The 27,595-nt window shown below is 41.8% G+C and overlaps 2 protein-coding genes across 3 annotated transcripts; one reads left to right on the top strand and one right to left on the bottom strand.

Moving 5' to 3' along the window:
- The first annotated feature begins 707 nt into the window (after positions 1 to 707).
- tmem175 (transmembrane protein 175) lies at positions 708 to 6,071 on the top strand. 2 transcript variants are annotated; one of them, XM_026321224.1, is made up of 10 exons: positions 708 to 973; positions 1,719 to 1,757; positions 1,896 to 1,993; positions 2,072 to 2,123; positions 2,488 to 2,523; positions 2,629 to 2,712; positions 2,898 to 3,062; positions 3,311 to 3,389; positions 3,503 to 3,638; positions 3,790 to 6,071. In XM_026321224.1, exons 1-10 carry the CDS (start codon positions 794 to 796, stop codon positions 4,457 to 4,459), a joined length of 1,539 nt encoding a protein of 512 aa, XP_026177009.1. In that variant the 5' UTR covers positions 708 to 793; the 3' UTR covers positions 4,460 to 6,071. The 2 variants fall into 2 exon arrangements, with proteins under 2 accessions (XP_026177009.1, XP_026177010.1); XM_026321225.1 differs by lacking the exons at positions 708 to 973; positions 1,719 to 1,757; positions 1,896 to 1,993 and having other exon boundaries at positions 2,106 to 2,123; positions 2,465 to 2,523.
- cds1 (CDP-diacylglycerol synthase (phosphatidate cytidylyltransferase) 1) lies at positions 5,748 to 26,195 on the bottom strand. The gene is made up of 13 exons (XM_026321226.2): positions 25,902 to 26,195; positions 17,612 to 17,769; positions 15,406 to 15,502; positions 15,199 to 15,296; positions 13,963 to 14,102; positions 12,791 to 12,849; positions 12,018 to 12,100; positions 11,628 to 11,715; positions 10,874 to 10,942; positions 10,438 to 10,590; positions 10,190 to 10,309; positions 9,520 to 9,623; positions 5,748 to 9,349 (listed from the first exon to the last, which is right to left on the bottom strand). The coding sequence occupies exons 1-13, from the start codon at positions 26,004 to 26,006 to the stop codon at positions 9,214 to 9,216; spliced, it is 1,410 nt and encodes a 469-aa protein (XP_026177011.1). The 5' UTR covers positions 26,007 to 26,195; the 3' UTR covers positions 5,748 to 9,213.
- Positions 26,196 to 27,595: the final 1,400 nt, after the last annotated feature.

Here is a 27,595-nt window from a genome sequence, read left to right as displayed (position 1 = left end):
ATGCGCACAGCCTGTCGATGAAAACAGCGCTTTATTTTTATTTCATCAAATTAAGAGGTTTTTGTGGTATTTACAACTTCTATTTTAAATCAGAATAGACAACGTACAAATGGGGGAATAAGGGCATTTAATTCATTTAACAGCTCACGAAGTTCACTTAATTAATTTTCAAATCAGTGGGATATTAATACACTTAAAAGCTCTACAATTTCAGAATCTGATCATTAAAAAACATTTAAAGTAGAAATTAAATGACTTAATAACACCTAAATTTAGATTTGTATCATACTGTAATTATTTGAAAATTTTCAGGAACAATGTACATTTGGCTTATGACCCTGACTTTGACTCTCTCTGAAATAATTTCAACAAAAAACTGAACATTATCGCTTTCATAAAGGGACATATTACAAGACATTTGGGTTAGACAAACTTTTTTTTAACCATTTTTAGCACAGTGGCACATTATTTTAAAAATGGACCCTGTCTTCTTATAAGACAGGGATCTTATAATAAACTAATAATTAGCTTTATTCGTATAACATTTTTAAAACGTTATTTACAATGATTAACTAAAGACAATTAAAATACAGTAAATGGAATAAACTAAGAAAAGACCAGTTCAGGTTTTAATGACCGCGTGACTACTCTTCCTTCGTCAACGATCTTTGCTGAGGACGCTGCTTCCTGCTTCCTGCCTTGAATCAGCTGTGCGTCCGGTGTTTGTAAACAGATCCGTCCGCAGGGTCCATGGTCTCTGCTGCGCCCTCTGTCAGCCTGTAGCTCCTCCACGATGGGGGACAGCGACATCATAGAGCACCACGTCGACGAGGACATGGAGAAGAAAGGAGCGTCCTCCTCGGTCCTGGAGAGCGTGAGTCCGTCCGACAGAGAGGGCCACAGCAGCACCCAGTCCTCCCACAGACTGCTGGCCTACAGCGATGCTCTCATCTCCATCATCGCCACTGTCATGGTAGGACACGCTGAGCTTTGCGTCTGAATAATGACGTCTGATGGTTTAATGGGCAGGGCTGGTGTTTGGACCGCAGAGACCAGGATTAGTCAGATTATTGGATCAATACTGGTGGAGGATGTATGAAAATCATTCAGTCAAGCAAAGCAGCAGTGCAAAAAGTCAACTGTCACCGTTATACTAGTATAAATAAATATATAATTTGCAGTTTCTGAAGGTGGAGCTAGTTTGAGATAAGATCTCAGGCAGGAAACTTACAGCAGCAGCAGATGAAAAAAACATATATTATTAGCATTTGTGGTATATAAAGTGGAGTATGACAAAACAAAAACAAATAGCAGCATATTAAATACTGCATCCAAAAAGTTACTACAACTGAGACTGAGAAATAAAGTGAGGAGTCAAGGACACTGTTATACATATAAACTGCACTTTATATACTTTACTTCCTTAATACACTAGGTATGTAGTAGTTAACCTTGGCAGAGAAATTCAATGCAAAGTAAAATTGTTCTTAAGTACATTTTTATGTGTCTTAGAGTACCCAGTCCCTAAAACTGGAGTTTTATGGAGTCAAAGAACAAATAGTCCCCATTTCATAGTATTTAGCACTTGTTCACCAGTGCTTATAATATTTTCAGTCGAAAATCTGATTTCAGTTCACAGAACAGGATTTCCACGGAGTATCATCGTAGTATCATTACTACATTTGATAGTTTTCTAATACTGTTCTGTTTTTCCACAGATTTTACCTGTTGCCCATACAAAAGTGGAAGATAATGAGGTAATATGAAACATAAATCCTACACTCAGTGAGTAAAACTGCTACCGGACAGGTCGGTGTGATTACAGTGAGCCCACAGACGACTGGGTCAGGTATATGGGACATTTAATGCAACTTCCTGGTTTGTGTGCACTGCAGGAGCTGACGGAGAGTGTTCATCTTCTGTTAACAACAAAAATCGCTGTTTATTTAATGACGTTCCTCATTGTGACTGTTGCCTGGGCTGCACATATCAGGCAAGTTATTGATTAATAATAATTATTGTTTGTATGGCTTCATATTTATTAATCGCCGCTTTGTGTCTTGTTTCACAGGTTGTTTCAGGTGATTGTACGCATTGATGATTGCCTTGCCTTGCTGAACCTTGTAAGTACAACTGAGCTCATATGCAGTTTGGCTGTTGGTCAGATGTTAGATGTGGCTTTGTCACATTAGCTTCAAAGTTACTATTCCAAAGACTAAAAGGTTCAAGTTATTTTTAATTGTGGCACTAAACATCCACAGGTTTGTACATTCAGACTGTTACATCAATGAGAGTTGACTGTTAGCATCTAAGTGCATTATAACTGCAGCACAGGGGACATGAATGTGGTGTTAGGATCAAATAATTCTGACAGGTGTCCCTACTGCTAAGCGAGTACAGAGTGGTACTAGAAGTATACTGTTTGCATTTTACCCGAGAGTGAAACCGTCCGTCTACTGTGAAGTTCTGCTTTCGGTTCTATTTCAGGCCTGTATGATGCTGATAACCTTCCTACCATACACAGTGAGTATGATTCTGCAGCAGCAGCTGAATCAGTCACCCTGTTTGCAAAATCAAGCTTTATTTTGTTAACTACTTACTTTACTTTGTTGTTTATTTTCTTTGCAGTTCTCACTGATGGCAACTTTCCCTAAGAACATCCTCGGGCTTTTACTCTTCTGTGGGTGTGTGATGGTGATCGGCGTCATTCAGGTGAGCCGGAGAGTTTCATTCAAATCCTTCCTGAAAGAATTTGTTACCTTGAAATACAAACAGCAAATAATAATAATAATAATAATAATAATAATAATAATACTGCCTACTAATAGTACTACCTGCAGTATATAATCTTTTTAGTTTTGATTTACAAAAACAAAAAACCCTTATCCTTTCCACAGTCGGTGATTGTGTTGTACGCCTTCAGTCGGCCGTTCCTGCTGAACGAACAGATCCAGATCTCAGAAAACCAAACGTTCTACAAGCACCACATCCTCAAAGTCATCATGAGAGTGCCCATCATGTGCTTCTTCGCCAGCATCTTCTCCTTTATCTTCTTCCAGCTGGTAGGTGGAAATCTTTTCCCCTTCAGGTCTGTGTAACGTACAGATTTTTAACATCGGGTTGTTGGAGAATTAGACAATCATCTTGTAGCGACTGGTAATTATTTTAAGAGAATAATTCAGTAATAATTTAATTGTATATATGCAGAATCGTCTATTTCTCATCCAGTCTCTTCCGTTCTAAGTTGTTGCTCGCTCGTACCTTCACATCTACTGAGCCCTGAGTAACATTTTCTTTCTTTCTGTTTCAGTCTTATGTGCTGTTAGCCATTATCATCTTCCTGCCCTACATCTCCCAGTGTTTGAAGTGGTGTCGCAGCAAAGCAATTGGTAAGCAGACTAGATTATCAGCTGGCAGCTAGGAGAAAGAGAAACGTGCTTAATGGGAAAGTGTGTGAGCTGCTGTCTTCTTTTAAACAAAAACCAAACCTTGCCCATTTCAGGACAGGTGGAGGAGACTCCAGACTCCATGTTGTTTTACACTTACCTGCCCAACGAGCCCCTCAATAAGGACCGAGTGGAGGCGTTCAGTGACGGAGTTTACGCCATCGTGGCGACTCTTCTCATCCTGGACATATGGTTTGTTTCACCTTGTTTCCCAGAATGTGTAGATAAAGTAGATAAAGTGCCTGTTTTCTATACACAACCCATATATTGTATACAGAAAAACAGTGGATTAGGTGTGATAAGAGTTAAAGTCCATTTACCCTCTCTGGTTCCTTCCTTTCAGCGAGGACAATGTTCCAGACCCGTCAGCAGTAGAGAAGCAGTTTGGCGGCAGCCTGGTAGCAGCTCTGCAGGTCTATGGTCCAGAGTATCTCGCTTACTTTGGCTCGTTCGCCACTGTGGGCCTGCTCTGGTTTGTCCACCACTCGCTCTTCCTCCACGTGACCAAGGCCACACGCTTCATGGGCCTGCTGAACACCTTCTCTCTGGCTTTTGTCGGAGGTTTGCCTTTAGCTTATCAACTGACGCACGAATTCCCACGCAACTCTCGCAACGAACTGGAAGCCATTCAGATTAGCTGTGTGATCATTTTCTTCGCAGGCATATTTCAACTCACCATCTTGGTGGTTGCTCTTTACAATCAGCGGGAAACTCTGCACCCTTACGTGTGGTATGGCGGGCGTGAGCACGTGTTCATGCTGGCCAAGCTGGCTTTGTACCCCTGCGTAGCTTTAGGGACTTTTTTCCTAACTTGTATTTTGAGTAGATTTAGTGCCCCAATTTTCCACCTGATGGAGATCACGGTGCCTTTTGCTTTTCTCGTGCTCAGGCTGCTGGTGCGTGTTGGGCTAGCGCTGTTACGGCTCATTTTCTGCCCCGACAGGCCCGACTCGAGGACTGTGGTAGAGGTGGAAGATGAGACGAGAGAGCCACTTAACACCTTAGTCACTTAGCTATTTTCTAGTGGCCACAGAAAATTAAGATAAGTGACAGAGCTGTGAGACATTAATGCTTGGTCTCTGAAAGAGTTCCTGCTACGGGTTGACCTCTCATCAGGACGCCTTTAGGGTTTGGATTAGGAAAAATGAAAAGTGGATTCATGTCTTAGGAATTTAAACTGCTTCAAATCATGAGGGGGAATCAGCCAGAGGGGCGAAGGTTATAAATACTGACAGCAAACACCTGCCCATTCATTTTATTTTTTTAATAACATGATGACTAAAATACTAAAACTAGTTTTTACTGCACCAACGATCATCTTTAAAGCACTGAAATGCTAAGATTTAAATAACCCACAATCCAGTTCCTCTGAATTTTTTTTAGCACAAGGCTTAAAGTGCCAAACCAACTATGGGAACTATTTTCTGTTTTCAGGGACGACTTCATTTAGTTTCTTATTTAGCCAGTTAATCAACAAACAAACAGGTTCTGTACTTTTGCCAAGTACAAGTTCTAGATAAACAGTCCGTCCAGCTACTACAGTTTTAATTCTGCTTATTCAGTTTGTTCCTTTTGGACTTTCACTACAATGTAGAGGAAATACTGGAGTTGACCTGTTTGCAAACAAATGTGGGTTTAACTCTGGTGTGATTGGCACTTCAAGTACCAAACGGGTATGGACATAACATTTTAAATTGCACTATTTATTTTTTTTTCATTTGTGTTTAAACCAATGGAAATGTAACCCCCTCATTTTTCAATTCTGTCACAGTCTCGTATGTCTGCATTTAAATGCTTTAACTGGATATTAATAACAAAATTATGCAGGGCTGTTAGTTTCAGACGAACTAATTCACCTGGTTTAATCTCATGCCGGCCCAATAACAATCGAACCATCAGAGCGGATGTATTGTCCTGTTAGTGGAAAAAAGGTGTAGTGCATTTCTCCAGAAGGGGTTGCTGTTGCTTCTGTTAAATGCTGCTGTCATTTTATCTACTGCCATCATTTTCCTCAGATGCACTTTAATGGAAACCTGCCAGGGGATCGAGCATGTCTAGTCATATAGTCGCAAGGGATAAAGTTTCAGTGACAAAAAACTTGAATTGTCATTTTCTTTCAAAAGAACAAAACTGAATATGAACAGTGAGAAGCTTTAAATTAATGGTCGAGCATATTTAGTGTTTTTAATTAACGTTTTTTTTTTAAATATATTTATTGATCATCTTGAAACAGCCACTTTCAAGATTTTATGTAGTAATAACTTGCTAATTATCACAACACTCAATTTTTTTCACTTAACATAAACTGCATATTTTACCAGATTTGTCCTAGATGCATAAACACTTGTTGGATTTTAGCTCATTCTGCTTTTGAAGTTATCGTCTTGTCATTCCTCCACAAAGCTGTGTATTCATGGAGGCCTGCAGCGTCTCTCTCCAAACATTCCTTTCGGACAGTGCTTCTCAGTGCTTAGTCTCAGTCTGCTTGGTTGTAATGGCTGCGAGTGCATTGTCACAGTAACTGCTACATATGCAATTTAACACTGCGAAATCCTGTTTCTGTCAAGTCACAAATTGTGAACACAAGCTCTGTGAATAAACCTGAAGTTGTTTCTGTAACGAGAACACGAATCCTCTGCCTTGTCATTACGCAAAGAACGTGAAACGATGAACAAATGTAAAAACATTTTAAAGAAAAAAAAACAAAACTTTATTCACCTCCATACAGTAAACAGCTTCAAAATATCCCTAACAAGATATTAATGTGGCTTGTACATTACTATGTATTGCCCTAATTAACCAGCATACATCCTCAGTATATTTTTGAATCTTATCCACACCAAAAGCTTTATTGTCATTAGAAAACTCCGCTCAGATAAATCAAACTAAATATTCATAAATTAAAAAGACAAGCAACCAAACATCTGCAGTGCATCAGTACCTGACACTGGGCTCCTAAAAGTACCTGCTGCTTTCCTTTCCTACCTTTAGGTTTGTGTACCACAACAGTTTCACCTTTATTCCTTGAATACGAATATAAATTATCCCACAATAACACAGATCTGATTTGAACTATCACTTTAAAACTATTGAGTCTTGAGCATACCAGGGGAATAATACACTTCTTGAGTGACACTGGATAACTTATTGCATATACTGATTGAAGGTAATGAATTCAATTTAACAATGAATTAATGAATCGTTCAATTTCATTATTGTACACACACACACATATACACACACACCCAAAGGGATGTGCAAAATACCTGCAAATTTTCTGATTTATTCATTTTATAGTTTGTGTTTCTAGGTTTTGTCAAATACCATCATTGAAATGAAAAATCATTCAATCACTTTAGATTTTGAATGTTTTGATTAGACAGTAAGACTGTTGTATTATTCTGGTGGCAAACTCCAGACTCACATTAAACAGCTTTGAAAAGTCTAAATAATTTCACCATCTGCTGTTTGGGTCTATTTTTGGTCAGATTGCTTTAGTGTCAGCACCATCCAGACGAAGCCAGACAGTCAAGGTTGGATACAGAATAAGCCTGTAAAGCAGCAGTGTGTGGCTATTGATGTGTACAGTACAATTGAGCTGGTCCCATAAATTTACCCAGCATCCCTGTTCAACTCAAATGGGGAATATATGCAGAAATGAACTTCAATGAGGAACCACAAGAAACTAGACAAAGCATAACATCCTCTTCTTTCAACAACTGAAAGAAGTGAGTAAAATAAAAGTGAAACACATTGCACGGGCCTCAGATGCAAATATTAGTACTCCAGCCTACAGCCCAGTTCACACCTCTCCTCTCAGAACAAGGACACGGTGTTGCAAATGCAAGGAGACTGAGCTTTTTCAATAACATAAGGAAGTCAGTGTTAATCAGACAGTGCTTTGGTAAACATTTCTCTCTGAATCTCATTACAAAAACAGCCTCTTATGTCACATTGTCATCTCTGGTGATTTCTCAGAAATTCTACAGATTTCCTGTAAAAATAAATGACCCCCTTCATATTTATATCCAACTGCAATTTGCATAACATGCTAAAGGCAATCGTCCACAGTATCAGATTCAGGGTGGTCGGATGGGTCCACCCCATCATAGTCTTTTTTTTTTTTAAAGCATTTTGGAAAATGTGCTTTCTTAGCATTAAATAAAAAGCTCAATATCATATATGGACTTTTAGCGTGAACTGCAGAGCAAGGGAGCAATGGGCTTAGCATGAAGACTGGAGAAGACTCTAACATCTAATGTTATTCTGTGGCATCAGTTATGACAGAGATAATTTACAGTACACGTCTGCAGGTCCTGCAGGTCCTGTCTGATCCTACTGGGACTCTCTGATCTCAAACATGACAAATTGAAATTGTACTACCTGTTTAGTACATTTATGTGCAGCTCTTGATCCTGTTTTGTTGTACATTAGCAACTACTATGACACGACTCTGGGAGTTACATCTCTTTGGGACTGTTGTTTTCCAACAACATGTGCTTTAGAGGTGAGACGGAGGCTTCAGCTGTTCACCTGCTTCCAGTCTTCATGCTAAGCTAATCGACCCCTGGCTCTAGATCCATATTAAACAAACAGGGATTAGTGTGTCTCATCATCTTCTGTAATTCTCAGCAAAAAAAAAAAAAAAAAAAAAAAAGCAAATAAACATCTTTCCCACATGTCAAACTATTCCCATAAATTCTTCTTATACCCAAACCACCCTTTAAATAAACAGCATCCTTAGATCACATCTGCATCTGTTAAAAATCTAATTGTGTTCATGCTAAAGACTACAAATATCTCTTATATCTCTTTGTTTTGTTTTTTTTGCATATCATTTCTGAAGCTTAAAAGTGTTTCTTTTCCACCAGCAGCTCATATATTAGTTATATATTAGGTTTTTCTTCAGCTAAATATTTTCAGTAGACTTATGTACACTACACTAACGTTAATGTCGACTGAGCCACTGATGCTCGAGTTTCTGCGTTAACATGCCTGTAGTCAATCCCTGTTGACTCTTATTGTGTGAGTTAACCTAAAAGCTAAATGTCGAGACTATAGAGGAGCAGAACTAACATGGCTTCAATAAGCAGTAGCCCAAGACAGGACTTGTGTACATGCTACATGTTTTTTTGTTAAGATCATTAAATAGAGCATAGTCTAGAAAACAGTATGTTTGACAACACTGCTGCATCATTGCTTCTCAACAGTCTGTTCACTGTCACTCAGGTCCACACGCCCAACACTCTGGGCCCAGTTTATGCTGGTAAAAACTTCTGTAATGCATTTGTTCAGCTAAAGTCAGTGCAATATTTGCCGTCCACAGGGAAAGTGCACATCCACCATCCACCTGTACTGAGAACCAGTGGACTCTAAAGTCTGTTTTATTCAATCGGACCTTTTTTCTTCAGTCTGTGCAGCTTCAGGATGGGAACTCCCTGTTCACTCATGGTGTGTTGTAGTTGATGGAGCACGACAAAGCCACCCGTTTTGTTTGTTTGTTGTGTTTGTTTTACTATGAGGTTATTCCACGCAGCCTGGAGAGTCACCTCAGAATCACGCTTGTGATTTTGAGCTGGGTTAAGTCAAATAAAGAGCTGGCAGGAAGACGATGGACGCTGTGAGAACAGCCTGAGATCACACACCATACAGCCATATTTAAATGTGTGTGTGTGTGTGTATGTATGTGTGTGCGTGCGTGCATGCTTACACAAGCTTTCCAAACCATCACACACTGCAGCCACCAGCTCATGAAGCCAGCGGTCCTTCATTTAGCCTGGGCGGCAGCGGGGGGCAGTATTCCCCTGTCTCTCAGGTGGGAGTGCAGAGTGTGGAAGATGCTGAGCTGCTGTTCAGGCTGAAGCATCAACAGCTGCTGCAGAACTTTGCTGGGGTTTGGGCCCCTGAAAGACAGCGATGAAAAACAGGTGTAAAAAAATCTCTACTTGGCCTGTTTCTAAGCTGCTTCTGTTTCTCAGTCACCTCAAGCTTTATGATAAACACATAAATCTGTAAATAAATGAACTTGTCAACACATTTTCAGACATGTGTCCCCCTGAGCCTCGATTCTTACCTGACGAAGCTGGCTATATAGACGTGCGTGAAGGTGGCCATCAGGTACTGACAGTCAAACCGATCCATGATGCCGCCGTGGCCTGGGATGGTGCTGGCAAAGTCCTGTAGGAGAGGAGAGACCAGAATGTAAAAATACATCAGCCCAAGGTCTCAGTTCTTTTATGTCAGTGCTCTAAGTTGCACAGAAACACATATGGAGTCACCAGGTGGAGATGTGCTACAAAGACAAGCTGCACAAAGATCAAGTGTCAGGTTGGGAAATGACTTCTCAGTCACAGCAGGAGGCTGCACTTCACCTCCACAGGGAATGTTTAGTGCCGTGTGAGCGACTGAGCAGGGTGTCGCCCAACCACCTGTCGCTTTAAGGAAAATCTCAGCTCTCTACCACAACGCAAGTAGTCCAACCAGTTTTTGCAAAATTTGAATACCTCCCTCAAACCAATCTGTGTCTTTGACCTTGTATCGTGAGATGGAGCTCCACTCATTTAAATGCATGAACACAGATACCAGAGAAGTGTCAGCTGTTATCTTGCAGCAATGAAACAGAAAACAATGAGCTAATGAGACACAAATCTCACCTGAAAAACAGATGTAAAGGACAAATACACCTAGTGGAAGACTGTAAAATAATAAAACAATAAATAAAACCAAAGGAGAGGTTTTTTTACTTTGATTTTAAAGGCTCGCTTGAAGCCGCTAGCGAAGAAGCCGCCAAATGGCCCGATGAGAGACGCAAAGGATGAGAGGAAGATGCTGTGGATCTGGAAGGGGTACAGGTTTACCGTTTTCTAAAAGACAGGCGAGGAGAGAGAGGACAAAAAGTCACATCTTCTAGTTGACATGTTGACATAGGTGAACAAACTAATACATTTAAATCATTTATAGAAAATGAAATGATTAAATATAGAAGTCTCACCTGTCTCAGTGTGTTTTGTACGACAGTGGGAAGAGTGTACTCCTGCATCACAAATATATCAGAAGGCTCACATTCAACTGTAAAGCCATTGGTCTCACTGTTGATGCCCACTGGACACACAAAGTACTGGAACTGAGACAGGAGGTAGGCCAGCTGAAATTCAAAAGAACGAAGAAGAAGTCAGCACATCACTGAAATTGTTCAAATCAGGATCATGTTCTGTGCAACCTTCAGATGTTTACATATGTCCACTAAGCAACTCAAACTCTAGCACAGGTTGTTCTCTAACCCACAGCAGACTGCAGCAGATAAGCAAAAACAAGTCAGAGGTCCTGTTCTTCTGACTGGTCTAGTTGCATCAGATTACAGACAGATTCTCCTGCCGCGTGTACTCGGACTGGAAATATGGACCATGTGAGCGAGTCGGTGTACTCACAAAGAAGCCAAAGACCACAGTGGAGAAGAAACCTCCAATGAAGCCTTCCCAGGTCTTCTTGGGTGAGAGCTGTGGGGGGGGGGTTGGAGACAAACAGAGTCTTTCACATCAACAGGACATGGAGCTTTTACTCAGCCCGACCACAAACAACATGTGACTTAAAATAACCCTCTTTTCTCCCTGCTGGCCTCTGCTCTGGGTTAATGAATAGGTTTTTGTGTGTGTGTAGATTTACAACAGAAAACATCATCCACTTAGAGAACGATGACATTTGGCTCAGTGACGTGAGGCAGTTGCCCAAACATCCTTCACACCAGCCACACCAGCTCCTCCCAGGGGATCATAAATTGTCAGAAGGGCAGAGAGGACGCACGATGGGCCTGCCCTGACATCCAGTCTCCTGAGGCTGCAAAACCCATCTTGTTATCTTTGGGCTTAATGCAGGGTTTTAATTCAGCACCACAAAATCTGGCTCACTTTTAACAGGATAGATCACCGTGGTTCCAGATGCTGCCCATTTAACCAGCTACAGAACAAAACCAGTGAGGAACTGAACTACTGGCCAACCTGTCACTGAAAAACAGGTCATGGTTTCTCTAAGTTTACAATAAAGCAGCAATTAGTTTAGAGGAATCATTATTTTTATAGATCAGCAGAAGTGCTCATAGTGCTGCTTCTCTAAATGATATGCCTACTACCTGAGCTGAACTTTCTCACTCAGGACAGAGACATTTCTACTGCAAACCTCCTTTACCTTGATGAGCGGAGTCCTCCCAAAGAAGAATCCAAATAGATAGGCCATGATGTCATTGCAGATCACGATGGAGATGGGGACAATGAACCTAGAAAACAGACATTTCCACAGTGCTGAGAGGTGGTGGAGGAACTTAAGACCATCCACAGCCCCAAACCTGATCAAAGTCTGATTCTGGTTAATTTCTACTGTGACTTGATACCTGCCACTATGGCAAGGACAGATAACTCGTGTGGTGTCCATATGTGGTAAAAAATATTCACAATAAAGATTAATTATTAGAATTTCCCCTTAAAAGCCTGTAGATAAATAACAGAGAACACAGTTGACACATATGCAACAACAGTCAAAGACGACAAGGCGGGTCCTCTCGGGTCTGTCTTTTCTTACCAGATCATTCCTTCAAACAGGTTCTGAATGACAAGGTGGGACTGAGTTACCACAATCAACAGGGTCACATGGGTCCAAGCAAACTGGAATGGCAAACACAAACACAAACACCACAGCGTCACTGCACAGGAACGTAGCTACACCTGCTCAGACGTCGGCTCATGTCAGAAATAGTGAAATCATACAATCAAACAGACGCACAATGTCAGTGACGAGGACAAGGCCACAGTGTGAAGAAAGGTGAGATACGGTGCAAGTCAAAAAACACCAACATGTATGATGATGTGAGAAGAGCAGGCAGCAGGTGGAAAAGCACAATCTTCTTGGGATTAGTGTCACAAATGCATCGGACATATTCAAGCTAGAATTTTAGCACAATGCATGCAACAAAATAAAGTTGTGTGGGGCACTCATGGCAAATTTGTAAAATCCACGTGACAAATTAAGTCAGTCTGGTTGTGTGAAGAAAACTAAAGCTGCAGTCCCAGCAGAAGAACTGTGTTTAACAGGATCAAACTCTGCATAATAACGTAGGCAGCTACTCTTGAGGGTAACGCAGGATAATAAAAAGGTACAAAAATATTTAAAAGCAAGTACTTTGTGCCTCAAAAGAGCAGAAAAGCAGCGATGCAACAAACATGCTTCTACAATGGCGACATCAGAGCACACAAGGAGTTTCCAAAGTCTTTGCAGGGGCCAGTACCAGGTAAGAAGGGGGTGGGCAGGACAGTTAGTGGAGTAGAGAACCAGAGGGTTACTTGGCTGATACACACCATATAAAACTGCAGGCGGTAATGTTTCTTCACTAAACTCAGCACAAACATGCAGAAACCTGTGAAAGAGTAGATACATGCTGTCAGTTTTTACTCCAGGATTACAGAGCATAGATTCAACAGTACATATCAAACGAACTGTACAGTGGAAAGGTCAATGTATCATGATTAACCTTCTCAAAGAGCATTTGATTCTTTGACAACTGAGGTTTTACACTGATTTTAATTCACAGTGTGGACTGGAGCTGAGGAGGTGTCAGGTTTGTCCACGTGAACCTGAGAGAGCCCTCGGGGGGGCAGTTACTGCCAACACATAGAGAAGATGCTGAACGTCCTTGTGGCTTAAAACTGCACCTGACGCCCGGCTGGGTCGCCGGAAAGACGACTAAGTCGGCGAGACTCTGGAAGGAACATCTCTCACCGCTTCATTTAAACTCACAGCAGCAGCATCATAAAAATCTGATCTACTGTGGTGCCATCAAACAGAATGTGTTTTCACACACTTTCTAATAAATTCACTAAAATCCCCTGCATATGTAACGTTTCCTCACATGTTTACAGTGTTCACTTTGTTTATTTACCACCAGTATAAAGATATACTAAGAGTATAGTGTCTCGATGTATGGACTCACAAAAACAGCAACACTGACACTAAGACAGAATGAAAATAAAAACACTCATTAAAACTACCAACGTTTGCCAGTGGTTTAAAAGTAATACTCCAGTTGTAATTGACCAGTTTTCCTTTAGGCTTTTTCAGATTCTGGGAATATTTCCCTGCCTTCCACAGTGCACAGCATTTTGGGTTAGTGCCTCTGAAGTAGAACAAAAAAAATTAACTTTTCAAAGACTTCAGTAATTAACTGCAGTGAACATCAAGTCTTCTTCTGTTGTAAAAATTAGAATTGAGGTCTGATCCAGCTGAAAGTCAGCACATGATACTCAGATACTGAAGTTTGATGTCTGATGTTCATTATTCTTTGTAAATGAAAGATATGCTTGAATGAAACATGTTTTATGAGCTGTGTGTTTGGGGTTATATGGCAGTTCACAACAAAGGCTTTAGGAGAAGAGCTTGTGTCATTAAACATACAGTGAGTTTTTTTTATAAGCAAAGAAAATGTGTGTTTTCTGAGACACAGCAGTCGTATTGTGTCAAAGGTCAGACCCACCTGCGAGGTACAAAGCGAAGGAGATGAAGCGGTGATAGCGAGCCAGGAACTGCAGAGGTTCCTCCCTCTGCACCAGAGCCCCAAAGTAGTCCGCTACAGTTTCACCATAGAAGAAGTAGTTGACACAAATCAGGAAGTACCTGAGTCAAGAAAACAGACAGTTTTCTGAATGTTTTGTTGTTGTCATGTTTTACCTGTTTAGTGCAAACAACGAATAACGAGGGATGCTGTTAGGTTTGACTTCTGATATTTAAAAGTAAGAGATTCTATGTTTTGTGCACATCTAACATTTAGAGTACCTGCTAATGGTCTCCTGTGTTGTTTGGGTTGCTAGGTTTAAATGTCTACCTCTGTTTCTTGCTCCCTGCATATTGACCTGCAGTGTGTGAGTGTGTGTGTGCATGTGTCTGTGTGTGTGTGTGTGTGTCCTTGGTGAAAGGGTCAAGTTTCAATTAGCCCTCATTTACTTCCAACACGGCAGTGACCTTTGCTCCGGGCTGTCCTGAGCACTGCTGTCACATACTACTGTCAGTGTATCAGTGTGTATACAAACGTGACTCGTCAACAGAAAGTCTGGAACAGAAACAGAAGCTAACATCAGGTCGTGGGTGCAGGTAAGCTGCACTAAGACTGACTACCTGCAGACGACACTGAGCCGAGTCAGCATTTTACTGGAGGAACAGCAGAGTTAAATAGTGTGTGTACTGCCTCCTGCGGAAATAGTGCTGCCTTTAAATGGGAAATACTGCCTTAGATAACACCACAAATCACAGACAGCTCAGACCTTACATGAAAGCATGGTCAGCATCATTTAAAAAAAAACTGTAATACTCTACTTTGAAAAATGTAAACATGTTTTAAAAAATGTCTCAAATATCAAATACTGTCTAAACCCAATCAGCTGTTCAGGAAATGTAAGAAAACTGTCCTTGTTGATCCGATCGAGCAATAATTGACAAGACCGCAAATATTTGATGATCCAGATGTCCTGCCAAAAAAAAACTACACATCACAGCACATATCTAGTGTATATCTATGTATCTAAGTACTTCCTGGTGTCCGCTGATTCATCAATCAATCTCTTTCAAAAGTCTCACCATCACATTTAAGGTGCATGTGATCGAACGTGCAGCTGCTGCAGAACTGCTGCTTATCAAAAACATGCTGTTCTGCTGAAGTGTCTCAACAGTGATAGAACGTCAGTCATTGTGAAGATAAACACACTGTTCTCCTCACCAGCTTAGTGACCTGAACCAAGGCAGCTCATAGGAATGGTAAACTCTGTAGCCAATGGTGATGATTTCGTGGAAACACTTGATTTGGATAGTCATCACCTTCATCAGACGATAGAAACAGAACAAGCATATTGAGAGATATCTGAGCCAGAGAACAAAATGAAAGTCACTAGTTGGTGTAGCTTTAAATAAATAAATTGTGATTTACCACAAATATAAGAGTGACAGGTCCCATATAGATGATGAGGAAAAAGCCTGAAATCATGGCTAAAGACAGAACTCCCCGTATCCAATAGTTCTTCCATCTGTGGAGAATAGAAAAATAAAACACCTGATTATTTCATCAGTTCATCTACGGTTTATCAACTTTTCTGTCTATGAACAGGAGATGACGGAGTGAAAGTATGACATAAAGAGAAGATTTACTGTCTGGAGAGAGGAGCACTGTGGAGTTCGGATGAGGCTCGCATCCTCCCTGTTTGACAGTGGAGGTAGTCGGCATATGTTGAAGCCAGTTAGCAGCAGGTACATAAACCATCAGGCTGATTAAGTCTCGACATGTAAAACTAATAATTTTACCAGCCCTCCCCGTGTCCTGACACTAGTATGGCTAAAAATGTGGCGTGAGGCCTCATCCTCTGCAGTGTTTTTCACAACACATTATGCAGTGTGTGTTGCTGGAGGGCAAACAACTGCTCTGCCCGCTGCCCGGGAGCAAAACAAAAGAGAGGAAGCAGCTAAAGGCTGCACAGGAGCCAGGCAGGGCAGAGAGCCTGATGGCTGCTGTATCAATGGAGAGGAAAACAGCTGCATCATGAAAAAAGCTGCTGCTGCTCACACTCTCTCTCCGACTCCTCCAATCAACACCCACTGTCTCTTGCTAAAACTTCCTCCTCTCTTCACCGTGAAGTCCATCTATTCATCTGCTGCCAACCCTCCTCAGCTTCATCTTCACTACATTTTCCCCCCATCTGTTTCTCTTTATCGCCCATCTTCATTCTCCTGATGTCTTTCCTTCCCTCTCTCCCTCCCCCTCCATGGTGTCTCTGCAGCGCACACGGCCCCGAGCCTGCTGGGATTAGTGCCTCCCTCTTTGTGAGCCGATAAGCTCTGTGACCCGACCGTCACTGGCCGCTCCGTTTCTCATCTCCACGTCGAACAGGGCCTCGTCCAGGTGTGACAGTTGTGAAATGCTGGGAGGAAGTACTTTACAAATCTAAACTGTGCAAGACTTTCAGTGGCTGTTTGTGTGCAGTTGTAACACCAGCTCCCTGCATATGTGAAGAGTATTTTCCATCGGGCACAACAGGTCAACACACCTTCCTAAGAACTTGATGTGCAGGTTCCTAAGTTTTTTTTATCAGCGTGTGACATTTGCAACACGTCTTACAGGTATTACACCGTGGGATTTATCGTCCCTTAGTGAAAGGCCTCACTGACTACGTGACTGTACAAACTGTTATAACCACAACTATGCCACTTTTGTGTTTTTTTACATACTGAACAAACAGGCTCGTTGCATCGTGACAGAAGACTGTAAAAGCATTTTGGGTCAAACACCATCATGCCTGAATTACTGCACTGCTGTGAATCACTGACCATGTCAGTTACAGCTCACTGGGTAAATGCTCAGAAATTCTGCACGTGGACAGGGGTTTTCTGAACACCATGTCAAATACTTCATTAAGCTGAAAATGTATTTAAACTGCACTTTCTCGGCTGCTTTGATAAGCAGGTTCCAGTCTGGTTCTGGTTCTGTTAACCTAAAGCAGAGGGCGTGGATCACTCTGTCAGAGGCTTTCTGCTAAATGATACAGCTCACTATGGCTGAAGCACACTTGAACAGGGCTTCAGGCTTCTTTGGTTTAAGGTATGTAAACTCAGCAAGTCACCTGATCGGCATAATTCAGGCCTGGTTTGCATTTTTGTAAACCAAGAACTTCAGTGCTGTGGCTGCTGCGGGTTTGTAGTTTGCATTTTGACCTACTTGTAATATACCAAGCCCAAGACTTTAAGCTTGTCCCACTTCCAGGTGGGGGTTGCTGTGAAAACATACACTATCATATGTTACACCAGCACCAATGCATGTGAATGCAATTGTAATAAAAGCAGAGGTTTTAACAATTTTCTAAGCATCTGTCATAGAAAGATTTGCTCTGATCTCAGGCCTTCTGTTACATCTTTAGACAATGATAGCTGTCACAGCTGTCACCATCTTCTTGAGCTAAGACTGACTCTCATAAAAATACATAACCTTACCCTGGTAAGGCTAAGTAGTAAATGAATGGACTCTTGATCCGTCTGTTGTGTAGCAGGATCAGAGTCAATTCTAATCAGTCATGACAGCAGGATGCACTTCAGGATTAAACAACAGCTGCTGGCATCCAACGTATCTGTGTTTGAGCGGCGTGTACCTGGGCGGCAGCCCCTCCAGAGCTTTGTTCAGGTATTCTGGAGTGTTGTCCAAGTCTGCTGTGGAGGGAGGAACATCTGGAGTGTCGGCTTTGGAATCGCCATCACATTCTCCATCTGCGTCGCCTTGCAGCCCCAGCCTGTCATCGCCATCAGCCTCCTGCCAGAACACACAGCCATTCAAATACCGACTTAAGACGGCGGCACACAGGGCAGTGATCACAAGGCGATAACAGAAAACACTAAAACATTATCCTAACAAGGAAAAGACAAAGGACTGGCAGACTGTGGTTTAATCAGGCCAGAGTTTAATCTCCTACTGTGCAGAGGGAAGAGACTACAGAGCTTGTATCGTGTCCTCGCTTGGCATGGAGTCATAGGTCTGCAACTGAACGTGGGAGTGTATGGGTGTGTTTGTTTTTGGGCGTGTAACAGATTTCCACTTTTAAACTGGACACAGCCGCCAAGAATTCAAACCCATCGTACCGTCAGTGACCTCTCTCCTACATAACACCCACTACATTAGGCCTGTGAGGGAAAGAAGGAATTCAACATTTTCCATTTCATGAGCACAAGCAGATGTTTAGAGAAAACATCCTACTGGTAATAAAAATCAATGCTATTGTTCCAATACTATGATTTTTAATTCATTACAAGAAGCCTTTTTCTTTTGTTTTTTAATTTTCCAAAGCTCAAACGTCCCAAACTCCGACCAAAACCGTATCAAGATCGACACTGCTTTGTGTCGGGTTTATTTAGTTCCAACCTGCAGTCAAACATACTTATATTTTTAGGTCGTCTGATAAAATAATAATCAATCGAGATATTCCAGTTTCCACATTTCAACCCAACAAAACGATTAAAAAAGGAGGAAGTTTGTTTCTGATCTCATCGGGAAGTTGGAGGATTTCTGGCTGAGCGAGAACGAGCTGAAAGGCTACACCAGGTGTCGACGGGTTAACAGGCTGCTGCCCAGGAGGCAAACTTCTTTATTTGTGTCAATGAATCTTTAATCTTGTTTTCAACCCAGTCGACACAGCAGGGGTCACACTGTCTCTGTCCCGACTGTAACGTATCACAGTCAAATCCAACCAACTGTCAAATCCTCCTGGGTTTGTTGGTCTAGTTGCTAAAATAACTTTTAATTCATTTCCCGGTGAAGTTACATTTACTTTTTGATATAGTATAAGTTGATTTCAGATTTGAATACAAATAAAGCTAAGCACTACTAACAAAAAACATCCTGTATCTCTTTTAACCTAAAATTATTTTTTTAAATAGTTTGAAACATTTCCACATGGATCTTGTTTGTCAAACATCCAAAAGTTCAGTGTTTCCGCCCCCAAGTTGTTCACTAGAGTTTCAGTTAACAGTAAAAGGCCTCGAGCAATAATTACAGCTCAGCACATGCATCAGATAACAAACAGCACAGACGAATGAGCTGCTCATTATGGGCCATGGAACAAAAAAAAAAAAAAAATTAAAAATGCCTCCTTGACGATCAGTTTTGTAATAAAATAGGTGTAAAAAAATAATTTGATGATTGGCTAAACGTACAATATAAACAGTCCCAGGAGGATATAGAGGAGAAACACGTCTCCTACTGAAATGACGTGTTTGATTATGTATTTTACAGGTTTAGCAGTGTTAACGTGGACACAGCCTTAGATAGTGAAAACGTAATGATACACACTAGAAATTAAAATGATTGATCATGTAAAAAAAGAGCAGAGAGATGGAGATGTCCCTAAAAAGTCGATTTTTAAAGCCAAGACAAACTCCTGCTGAGCTCACTCTGTGGGAGATCAGGTTTCCTTCTGCACTTGAGAAGCTTTGCTGACGCTTCGTGGACATTTTTTCCCTTTCATGGCTGCTTTTACTCAAATGTTGCTAAATATGGTTAGTGGGGTCATCAGGGTTAAATCACAGACTCTTCAGAGTAGAAACTAGGTCTCTGATCCTGGCCAGATGCTGTAATTAGCTGGGAAGACGCTGAAACTTGGAGGAGACTGGGGCTGAGAAGAGTCACTTGAGTTGGTGGAGCGTCAGCAGAGCTACGGGTGTAATCGAAGATTTCCACTCAGGTTTTAATGAGATAACACTGAGGCCTGCAGACGGAAACGGGAGAAAGCTACAGCGTCCTACCCGTCAGTGGGAATTACATATTTCAGTGAAAAGGGAAAGAAAACATCCCCACGGCCTGATCTGAATGTTTGGACCCAGGCTTCGTTAATAAACTGTTAAACATGGTTAATCTGCTGTTTATTCATCAAAGCATGCTAACTGCTCTGTGATAACAATGCTACAAATCTGTGATATTAGTCCAAGTTTAGCTAAGGCGTCAAGCTAATCCTCAGCCTCAGTCGGCCTCTAATCATCTCCCGTAAACACAAAAAGAAAACAGCAGCCACAGCAGGTTGGAGCATCCGCTAATTCACTTTCTACAGGACACCTGAGTTTTCCACGGTGTGGGCCGCAGCTGCAGCAGTACGACTGTCCTTGCAGCTCAACCACTGCTGCTGTTTCTCTCCTGCTCACAGCGATTAATGGCTGCTCTGCAGAGAACGAGAGAGGAAGGAGCCACACTTTGGGATCAGCGTCTGTTTGACTAGTTTTCAGGACTCAATGTACTTTCTTATCTGCAAAACCAGACAAAACGAAGATGACTTCACAAGCATTGAACAACATTTCCCAAAACCTCACAGGAGCTGTAGTAGTTTAATGCTGTCACATTGTTTTGTTTTTTTTTCTTTAATAAATTATAAATAAATTACCAGAAACTACAGGTAGAAACCATGCCTATGACATTTCAGCATGTCAGACGGAGGGAGTAGATCAGTAGATATACAGTCGTCCTCTTACCTTACTGTGATTATGTGTATGTTCAGGTAATTCACAAATCAAGTCTTATACACAAGAATCAGATAAATACTCTGAGCTCAGGCCACAGCTCTCCTCCATTTACTGACAGTGCTAAAAGGTGTTTTTGTAAAAACCTGAGTGCACAGTTCAAGAGCTGAAGAAGTCAGCTGACAGTCGAACTAAGTGACACCGTCCACAAATAAAAACGTCACCGAGGCTAAACCTGACTAAATATTAATAATACATATATGAATATAAAAATAACACAGTGGACTAACCAGTCTGAAACTGTGTGTCTGTCTGTGATTAGGGATTTGTGCTAGAATGAACCCTGAAAATCAGCAGAAACTCCACCTAAATAAGACGGTGCAGCTAGTTGTTAATCAGAAATAACCCAAAAAGACGCAAAGCAGCAGTGAAATGAATTCAGCTCTCGTTTAGTCTGAAAGGTTCAAACCTCAACAAACAACAAACACACCTGTGATGTCCAGACCAGCAGGCAGCAGCAGCACTGTCTGGCTCTGGTCACTGGGGAGGGGAATCACTGAGCAAGCTACAGCCCACATGAGTTTCCTCATGCTCCAGGGAATTAGGCTAATCAGCAATGTACACTGACCTGAAGTAACACTGCTGCTGGCAGTAACCTTCAGCCTCCATGGATCTGGCTTTTTTCTACACAGCTGCAGCATAAAGACCCTTTATAAAACTTATTAAATGGAATCCCTGAATGATACGACGGTCGTGCTATGGCTGGGTTTGTAGTGTCTGTTTATATCTTGAATCTATTGGCTTTAACACGGACCCTCCAATCTCAGAACAACATGAGGCAATAGCTCAGGTGCGGCAGGACCACTGTGGGCTTGGACGATCTGGTACATGTGGTGGAAGAAATAGGTCTGAGGTCTGTTGTTGTAAGTCATAGATCAACGTTTTATAATGACCGACATCGCAATCGACTGGTTAGGGAACCATAACTAACCCACTAAGACAATGTCAGACGGAATAAGTAAGTAAATAATTATCAGGTTAAGTGCAGCTGAAACTGAAGGCATCATTGGCTTAAGAGCAACAAACATGTTGGTGTTTTTGTGGCATTAAATGAAAATTAATGGGGTCATTTTAGTCAGATTAACATTTATCTGGGATACATAGAGTACAACCCATCCTATAGCTGCACAAAAACCTTTATTAGTTGGACACAAACCCTTAAAATCGACACCCTATGCCTTTTGTATTTGTTTCTTTACTTCACTGAGCTGGAGGTAAAGCAGTAGCGACTCCCCTGCTGTCCAAAGACAGGGCTGTGCAGAATGAAGCTGTGCCCTGTGGAGCATTAAATGGCCTGCTGTTCCCGCCACCATCACCGGTGCTGCTGCCAGCGGCTTCAGGGACGGCCAGCTGGCCATCAGACAGCCTGCGAAGGTGACCTGTCACATGGGTTCTGAGCAGCCGCTAACTGTGCTAACTGCAGCATGAATGAAGCACCCACTGCTGGGTACGTACCTGTATGTGTGACTGCCTAATTAAAGAAGGTAAACATTGGCTATGGCGATAACACAGAGAAAGGGCTTGAAGACACAGACATATGGGTGTCTATTTAAAGTCCACAAAAGACTTAGTCAATGAAATGCTCAGCAACTTTCTGAACTATCAATTTTTTTTCCAAGCCGAAGCAGCATGACTTTAATTTTAAGTTGCAGCTTCTCCAATGTGAGGTTTTTTTTCTCTCCATCTCCAGTTTTTATTCAGACATTTAAAAAAACAACTTGGGCCCTACAAAGATCAGATGGATTTTACCATTTTCTTACTTTTATAGAATCATTAAGAAATTGATCATCAGATTATTCAGCAGATTAACCACTAATGAGACTTAGAGCCCTTCACTTACTTTTCTTCAGTGAGTGTTTAAAGATGATCTGTTTGGGTGGTGCTGCAGGGTGTGTTATCCTTTAACCTCCAAATCCAGACAGATCGGGCTGACTCACCCAGAAAAGGAAAAGATCATCATTTACAGTAATATTGGGTTGTTACCCAACTTTGTTCTCTTGGTGGATCACATGTTTGTGTCAAAGTTTTGTTCCTTCTGCTCTGAGTTGCAGGAAAAAAAATCATTTTGCTGCATCACTGCAAGTGGTAACCTTAGGCTCACACCATGTTTACAAGCCAACCAGGGCTTGTAAACAAAAGCCAGACAGATCAAAGAACAGCTAAATGACTCAGCTGAGGTTTGGTAACTTGTCATCCTGCCAGGTGAGAGAGTAAGGCAGCATGAGGTCAAAACAAGCTGGACTCCAGTATAAAACCCTGCTGAACACCAGAGCCCCATCAGTGCTCTCATACGAAGTGATCTAACTTTGAATGCTGGAAATATAAAGAAATATAAGGAAGTGGTTAGCACTGTTGCCTCACAGCAAGAAGGTTCCTGGTTTGAAACCCATCAGGGGCCTTTCTGTGTGGAGTTTGCATGTTCCCCCTGTGCTTGTGTGGGTTTTCTCCAGGTACTCTGGTTTCCTCCCACAGTCCAAAAACATGTATGTCAGGTTGATTGGTGACTCTAAATTGCCCATAGGAGTGAGTGTGAGTGTGTGAGGTTGTTTGTCTCTATGTGGCCCTGTGATGGACTGGGGACCTGTCCAGGGTGGACCCCTGCCTTTCACCCAGAGAGAGCTGGGATAGGTTCCAGCAGATCCCTGGGACCCTGGTTAGGACTAAGGGGGTACAGATGATGGATGGATGGATGGAAATACTTTCTACTTTGTACTTGGCTTTCACATACAGAGAAACTACTACATCATCCAAGTGTCAGTAACCATCTCCTTTCACCCAAAAACTCTTTCCCTGATCATTTCCTCCGATCACTATTTCAATCCTACCACGACTGAGGTGGATCCACTGTCTGACAGAGACCAGGACAGAAAAAAATATCCAATATCTCAGATACACCAAGCTACAGTCCTGCAATAAATCCTTGGTCACAAAGCACAATAACACAAACTCCAGCCTCCAGAATGAGCAGCCAGATGAATCAACACCTCCGCAAAACACTTTGACCAAAAACTGAACTATCACCTTCACAAATCTGGGATTTACTGCAGGACTGCAAACATTTTAGTTTAAATTAGTTTAAGCTACTAGCAGGTTATTACAAGACTAAAAATGTACTGAATTCTGCTTAGTTATGTGATTTAATATCACTGATTAAATTCTGTAAAGACAAACAACCACATTAACACATCTGCCATTATTTCAGTGTCGAACGGCCTCAAACTGGTAAATGTTTTGGAAGCATTTGAATATCTGAAGAAACAAGAGACACCTCAACAAAGTGCATCTCAATGCTGATACCAGAAGAGAAAAAGTCTCAGACAACAGAAACCTACAGCAGATAACACAACAAAAAAAACTGAATTAATCAGATAAAGGTTTTTCTCCTCCGTAAATGTTTCAGCCTCCACTGCTTCAATTTCTCAGTCAAGTCTTGTGTGTCGGTTTTTCCAGAGACACCAGTTTTGCAGCAATTTGCCAATAACAGACTCTGGAGGAGGTGAAGACAAAGACGTTGGCACACTAACAATTTGTCAAATGCAGCGCGCGCGCACACACACACACACACACACACACACACACACACACACACACACACACACACACTACATTCAGATGTGTATAAATGCCCATTAGTGGATCTGTTTTTAGCCTGAATGTCTGTATTGCTCAGGAAGCATCACCAAGAGGCTGTTAGCTGATGTGTATTACCACAGCTGCATTACTGCACTGACACTGCAGATGTTATTTCACAAACGAGGCCTCTCCAAACACGAGAAACCTGTCCTCGCTCAGTCTGACATCCTGAGGAAAAGAAGAAATCATTAGGTTTGACTGCTCAAGTCTCAGCTTGTCCTATAATCTAATTTCTAATCAGCCACTCAGGCGTTTTAAGTCGTGCTGTTTGTTTTCACACCGAACGTGGACGAGAGCCGGAAAAGCAAAGAGCTGTCTGAGCCAGAGTCCCTGGACGTGGTCCTCAAACAGAAAACTGAGCCCAGGTTGAACAGATTGGGTAATTCCTATCCAAGGAAAACAAGAAGGGAGAACATAGAAAGTGACCGACAGTTTCTCAGTTAGGAAAATAAATGTCTGCTGTAGCCTCAAACAGACGACCCGCACAGCTACGTGAGTCTGCAAAGACACATCTGTTCAGAGGCGTAAAGGTGGTCTGCCTGGCACAGTTTCAGAGACCGTATATTATCGGTGAGCGAGTTAATTTCAACGCCCCCTGCAGATATGACAGAGAGGCTGGTGCTGGTCGCCTGAGTGGAGGCTTTAGGTGGTGATGACCTTTGAAACAGTCCCAGGTCAGGACAATACTCAGGGACACATCCATAGATCAGAGGAAGCACCATGACTTTGATTATAATCTAATATTATTTCCTGTTAGAGTCCCGGCTCTCCATAAACATCAACTTCTTATTTTCATCTCCTTTACAGTGATGATTTACATGTTCATAGACTAACAGCTGGAAAAAGCAAATGTTTCTTTATAACAGATTAATCTAATTATTTTCTGCCTCCCACGTCAGGAACGAACTGCAGAGCTCAACCAGGACTAAAAGTCATAACGATGCTCAGATTAAAAGGAAAGTTTCATCCCCTACAGGTCCAGGTCCAGGTCCAGGTCCGAACCTGAAAGAAGGTTTCTCCATTTGTTGTGGAGGTTTTCCTCCCTGGGACTGTGTGTAGACCGTGTCCTGAAAACAGACTTGACTTGGTGACCACGATGCTGATTCTGCTGAAAGCTCTGGAGGAAGTGAGTAAGCAGACACTGATTTAAGCCTTTTGTCCCCAAGGTGAAGCTAAAGATGAGGCTCAAACTGGACTGTAGCTGATATTAAATCCCATTAATGACTGATAATGTGCTGGTTCCCTCTGGACGTTGATCTATTGGGTTTTGTCCCTGATCCAAAGGCTGAATAAACTAACAAACACATTAGAAGCTTAAGTTATTGCTCTCTGGGTATTTTCATATTTCATGCAGACAATAAACTGCAGCCTTAAACAACCAGGACTTGAGAAAAACCAATTCAATGGTTCTTTTAGACTTTAAACCCATTTTCAGAAACGAGCTCGGCCCTAATTCCTTTGGTTTATTTATTGGACGAAGCCAAACTTTGCCTGACACATCAGGCGGCTCTAATTAAACACGTCTGGACATCTGAGACCAAAAACCAGCTCGTTTCGTCCTAATACGCTGCGGTTTCCGTGACTGTGTTGCGGTGGTTGCGGGATTACCGGAGCCACTTGCTACCTGACTAGCTCATTAGCTCCGCTGCTAACCTGGCAACCCAGCTGACACCGACCCGCCTGACTGGTTCCGAGGACGAGGTCTCACGGGGAAACCGTCGCCTGTGTCCCGGGGACGGTGCCGTTTACCTTGTCGCTGATATTGTCGGTGCTGTCCGGGTCTCCCCCGCCGCCGCCCCGCTTCCTCAGCTCCGTCATGTTTGGCTCGTTTCGCCGCCGCGACGTTAACGTCATAAACCGACTCCGGGGGACGGAGGGCGGCAGCAAGCGGAGCGATTCAGTCCTGGGGTTTAGGCTTAGGGTGTGACTTGAAACCTCGGTCTGAGAGGAAGAACGACGTCCCTGAGAGTCCGTCCGTGGCCCTAAAGCGACAACAGAGACCTACGTGACATTAACGAGCCGCCTGCGTGTGTTTGTTTATAACCGCAGTCCTGCTTCCGCCCTCACCTTTCAAAATAAAAGCCTCCATGAGGACTGAGGTCCAGCACTTAGCTTTTTCAGCTAAAATCTAAGATGAAGACTAACAGGGCACAGATTAGATAGATAGATAGATAGATAGATAGATAGATAGATAGATAGATAGATAGATAGATAGATAGATAGATAGATAGATAGATAGATAGACGGACAGATAAATAGATAGATAGATAGATAGACGGACGGACGGACAGATAAATAGATAGATAGATAGATAGACAGATAGACAGATAGATAGATAGATAGATAGATAGATAGATAGATAGATAGATAGATAGATAGATAGATAGATAGACAGATAGATGGATAAATAGATGGAAAACACCTTTTCATTATCATTTTCTTATTAAAGTTGTCTGTAATTTTATATATTTGATCTTTTTCTTACATTTCTATCTTGCATGAATTTAATTCATTTATTCTTTTAAAATGCACTTTGTTTTATGCTGTTGCCCTGATGGTGCTGTCTTTCTTTCTTTCTTTCTTTCTTTCTTTCTTTCTTTCTTTCTTTCTTTCTTTCTTCTGTAATGTGTAGTGCCTCAAAGTGCCTTTGTGTATGAAAATGTGTTATACAAATAAACTGGTATGTAAATACATTAGTACTGATGGACAAGGTCAAAGAGACACAGAACATCCATCCATTTTCTATACCCGCTTTTTCCTGAGATCCAGGGTCACGGGGCTCAAACAACCTCACACACTCACACTCACTCCTATGGGCAATTTAGAGTCACCAATCAACCTGACATACATGTTTTTGGACTGTGGGAGGAAACCAGAGTACCTGGAGAAAACCCACACAAGCACAGGGAGAACATGCAGACTCCACACAGAAAGGCCCCTGATGGGTTTCAAACCAGGAACCTTCTTGTTGTGAGGCAACAGTGCTAACCACTAACCCACTGTGCTGCAGACACAGAACAAAGTGATGCAAAAAGACCTGACATGAAATGACTGTAAGGAGAAAACAAGTACGAAGAAGAAGAAGAAGAAGTACTTTATTAATCCCCAAGGGGAAATTCAGTCATAAGTTCATTCAGTAATAAGAGACAATAGACAAAAATGACTATTAACAAATGCAAAGTGACAAAAAACACAAGGAGGAGAATGATAAAGAAATGAAACATGACTGCAAAGACGTGTAAAAAAGCACCAGGAGATAAAAAAAAAAAAAAAACAGCTTTAATTAAATGTAGAAAAACTTCTACTTTTTACTTTTTTTTGGCTTGTGAGTTAAGTGAGTTTTCACTTTTGCTGTTAAATGTAATAATACCAGCAGTTTGATAGCACAGAACTGAGTCAGCCACTGAAGTAAATCAAATATAACAGAAAAGACAAATAATAAA

Source organism: Mastacembelus armatus, chromosome 9, assembly GCF_900324485.2.
Source record: "Mastacembelus armatus chromosome 9, fMasArm1.2, whole genome shotgun sequence".
Lineage (NCBI taxonomy): Eukaryota > Metazoa > Chordata > Actinopteri > Synbranchiformes > Mastacembelidae > Mastacembelus > Mastacembelus armatus.
Note: the sequence above shows the minus strand (reverse complement) of the source record. Positions and strands in the feature narration are given on the sequence as shown.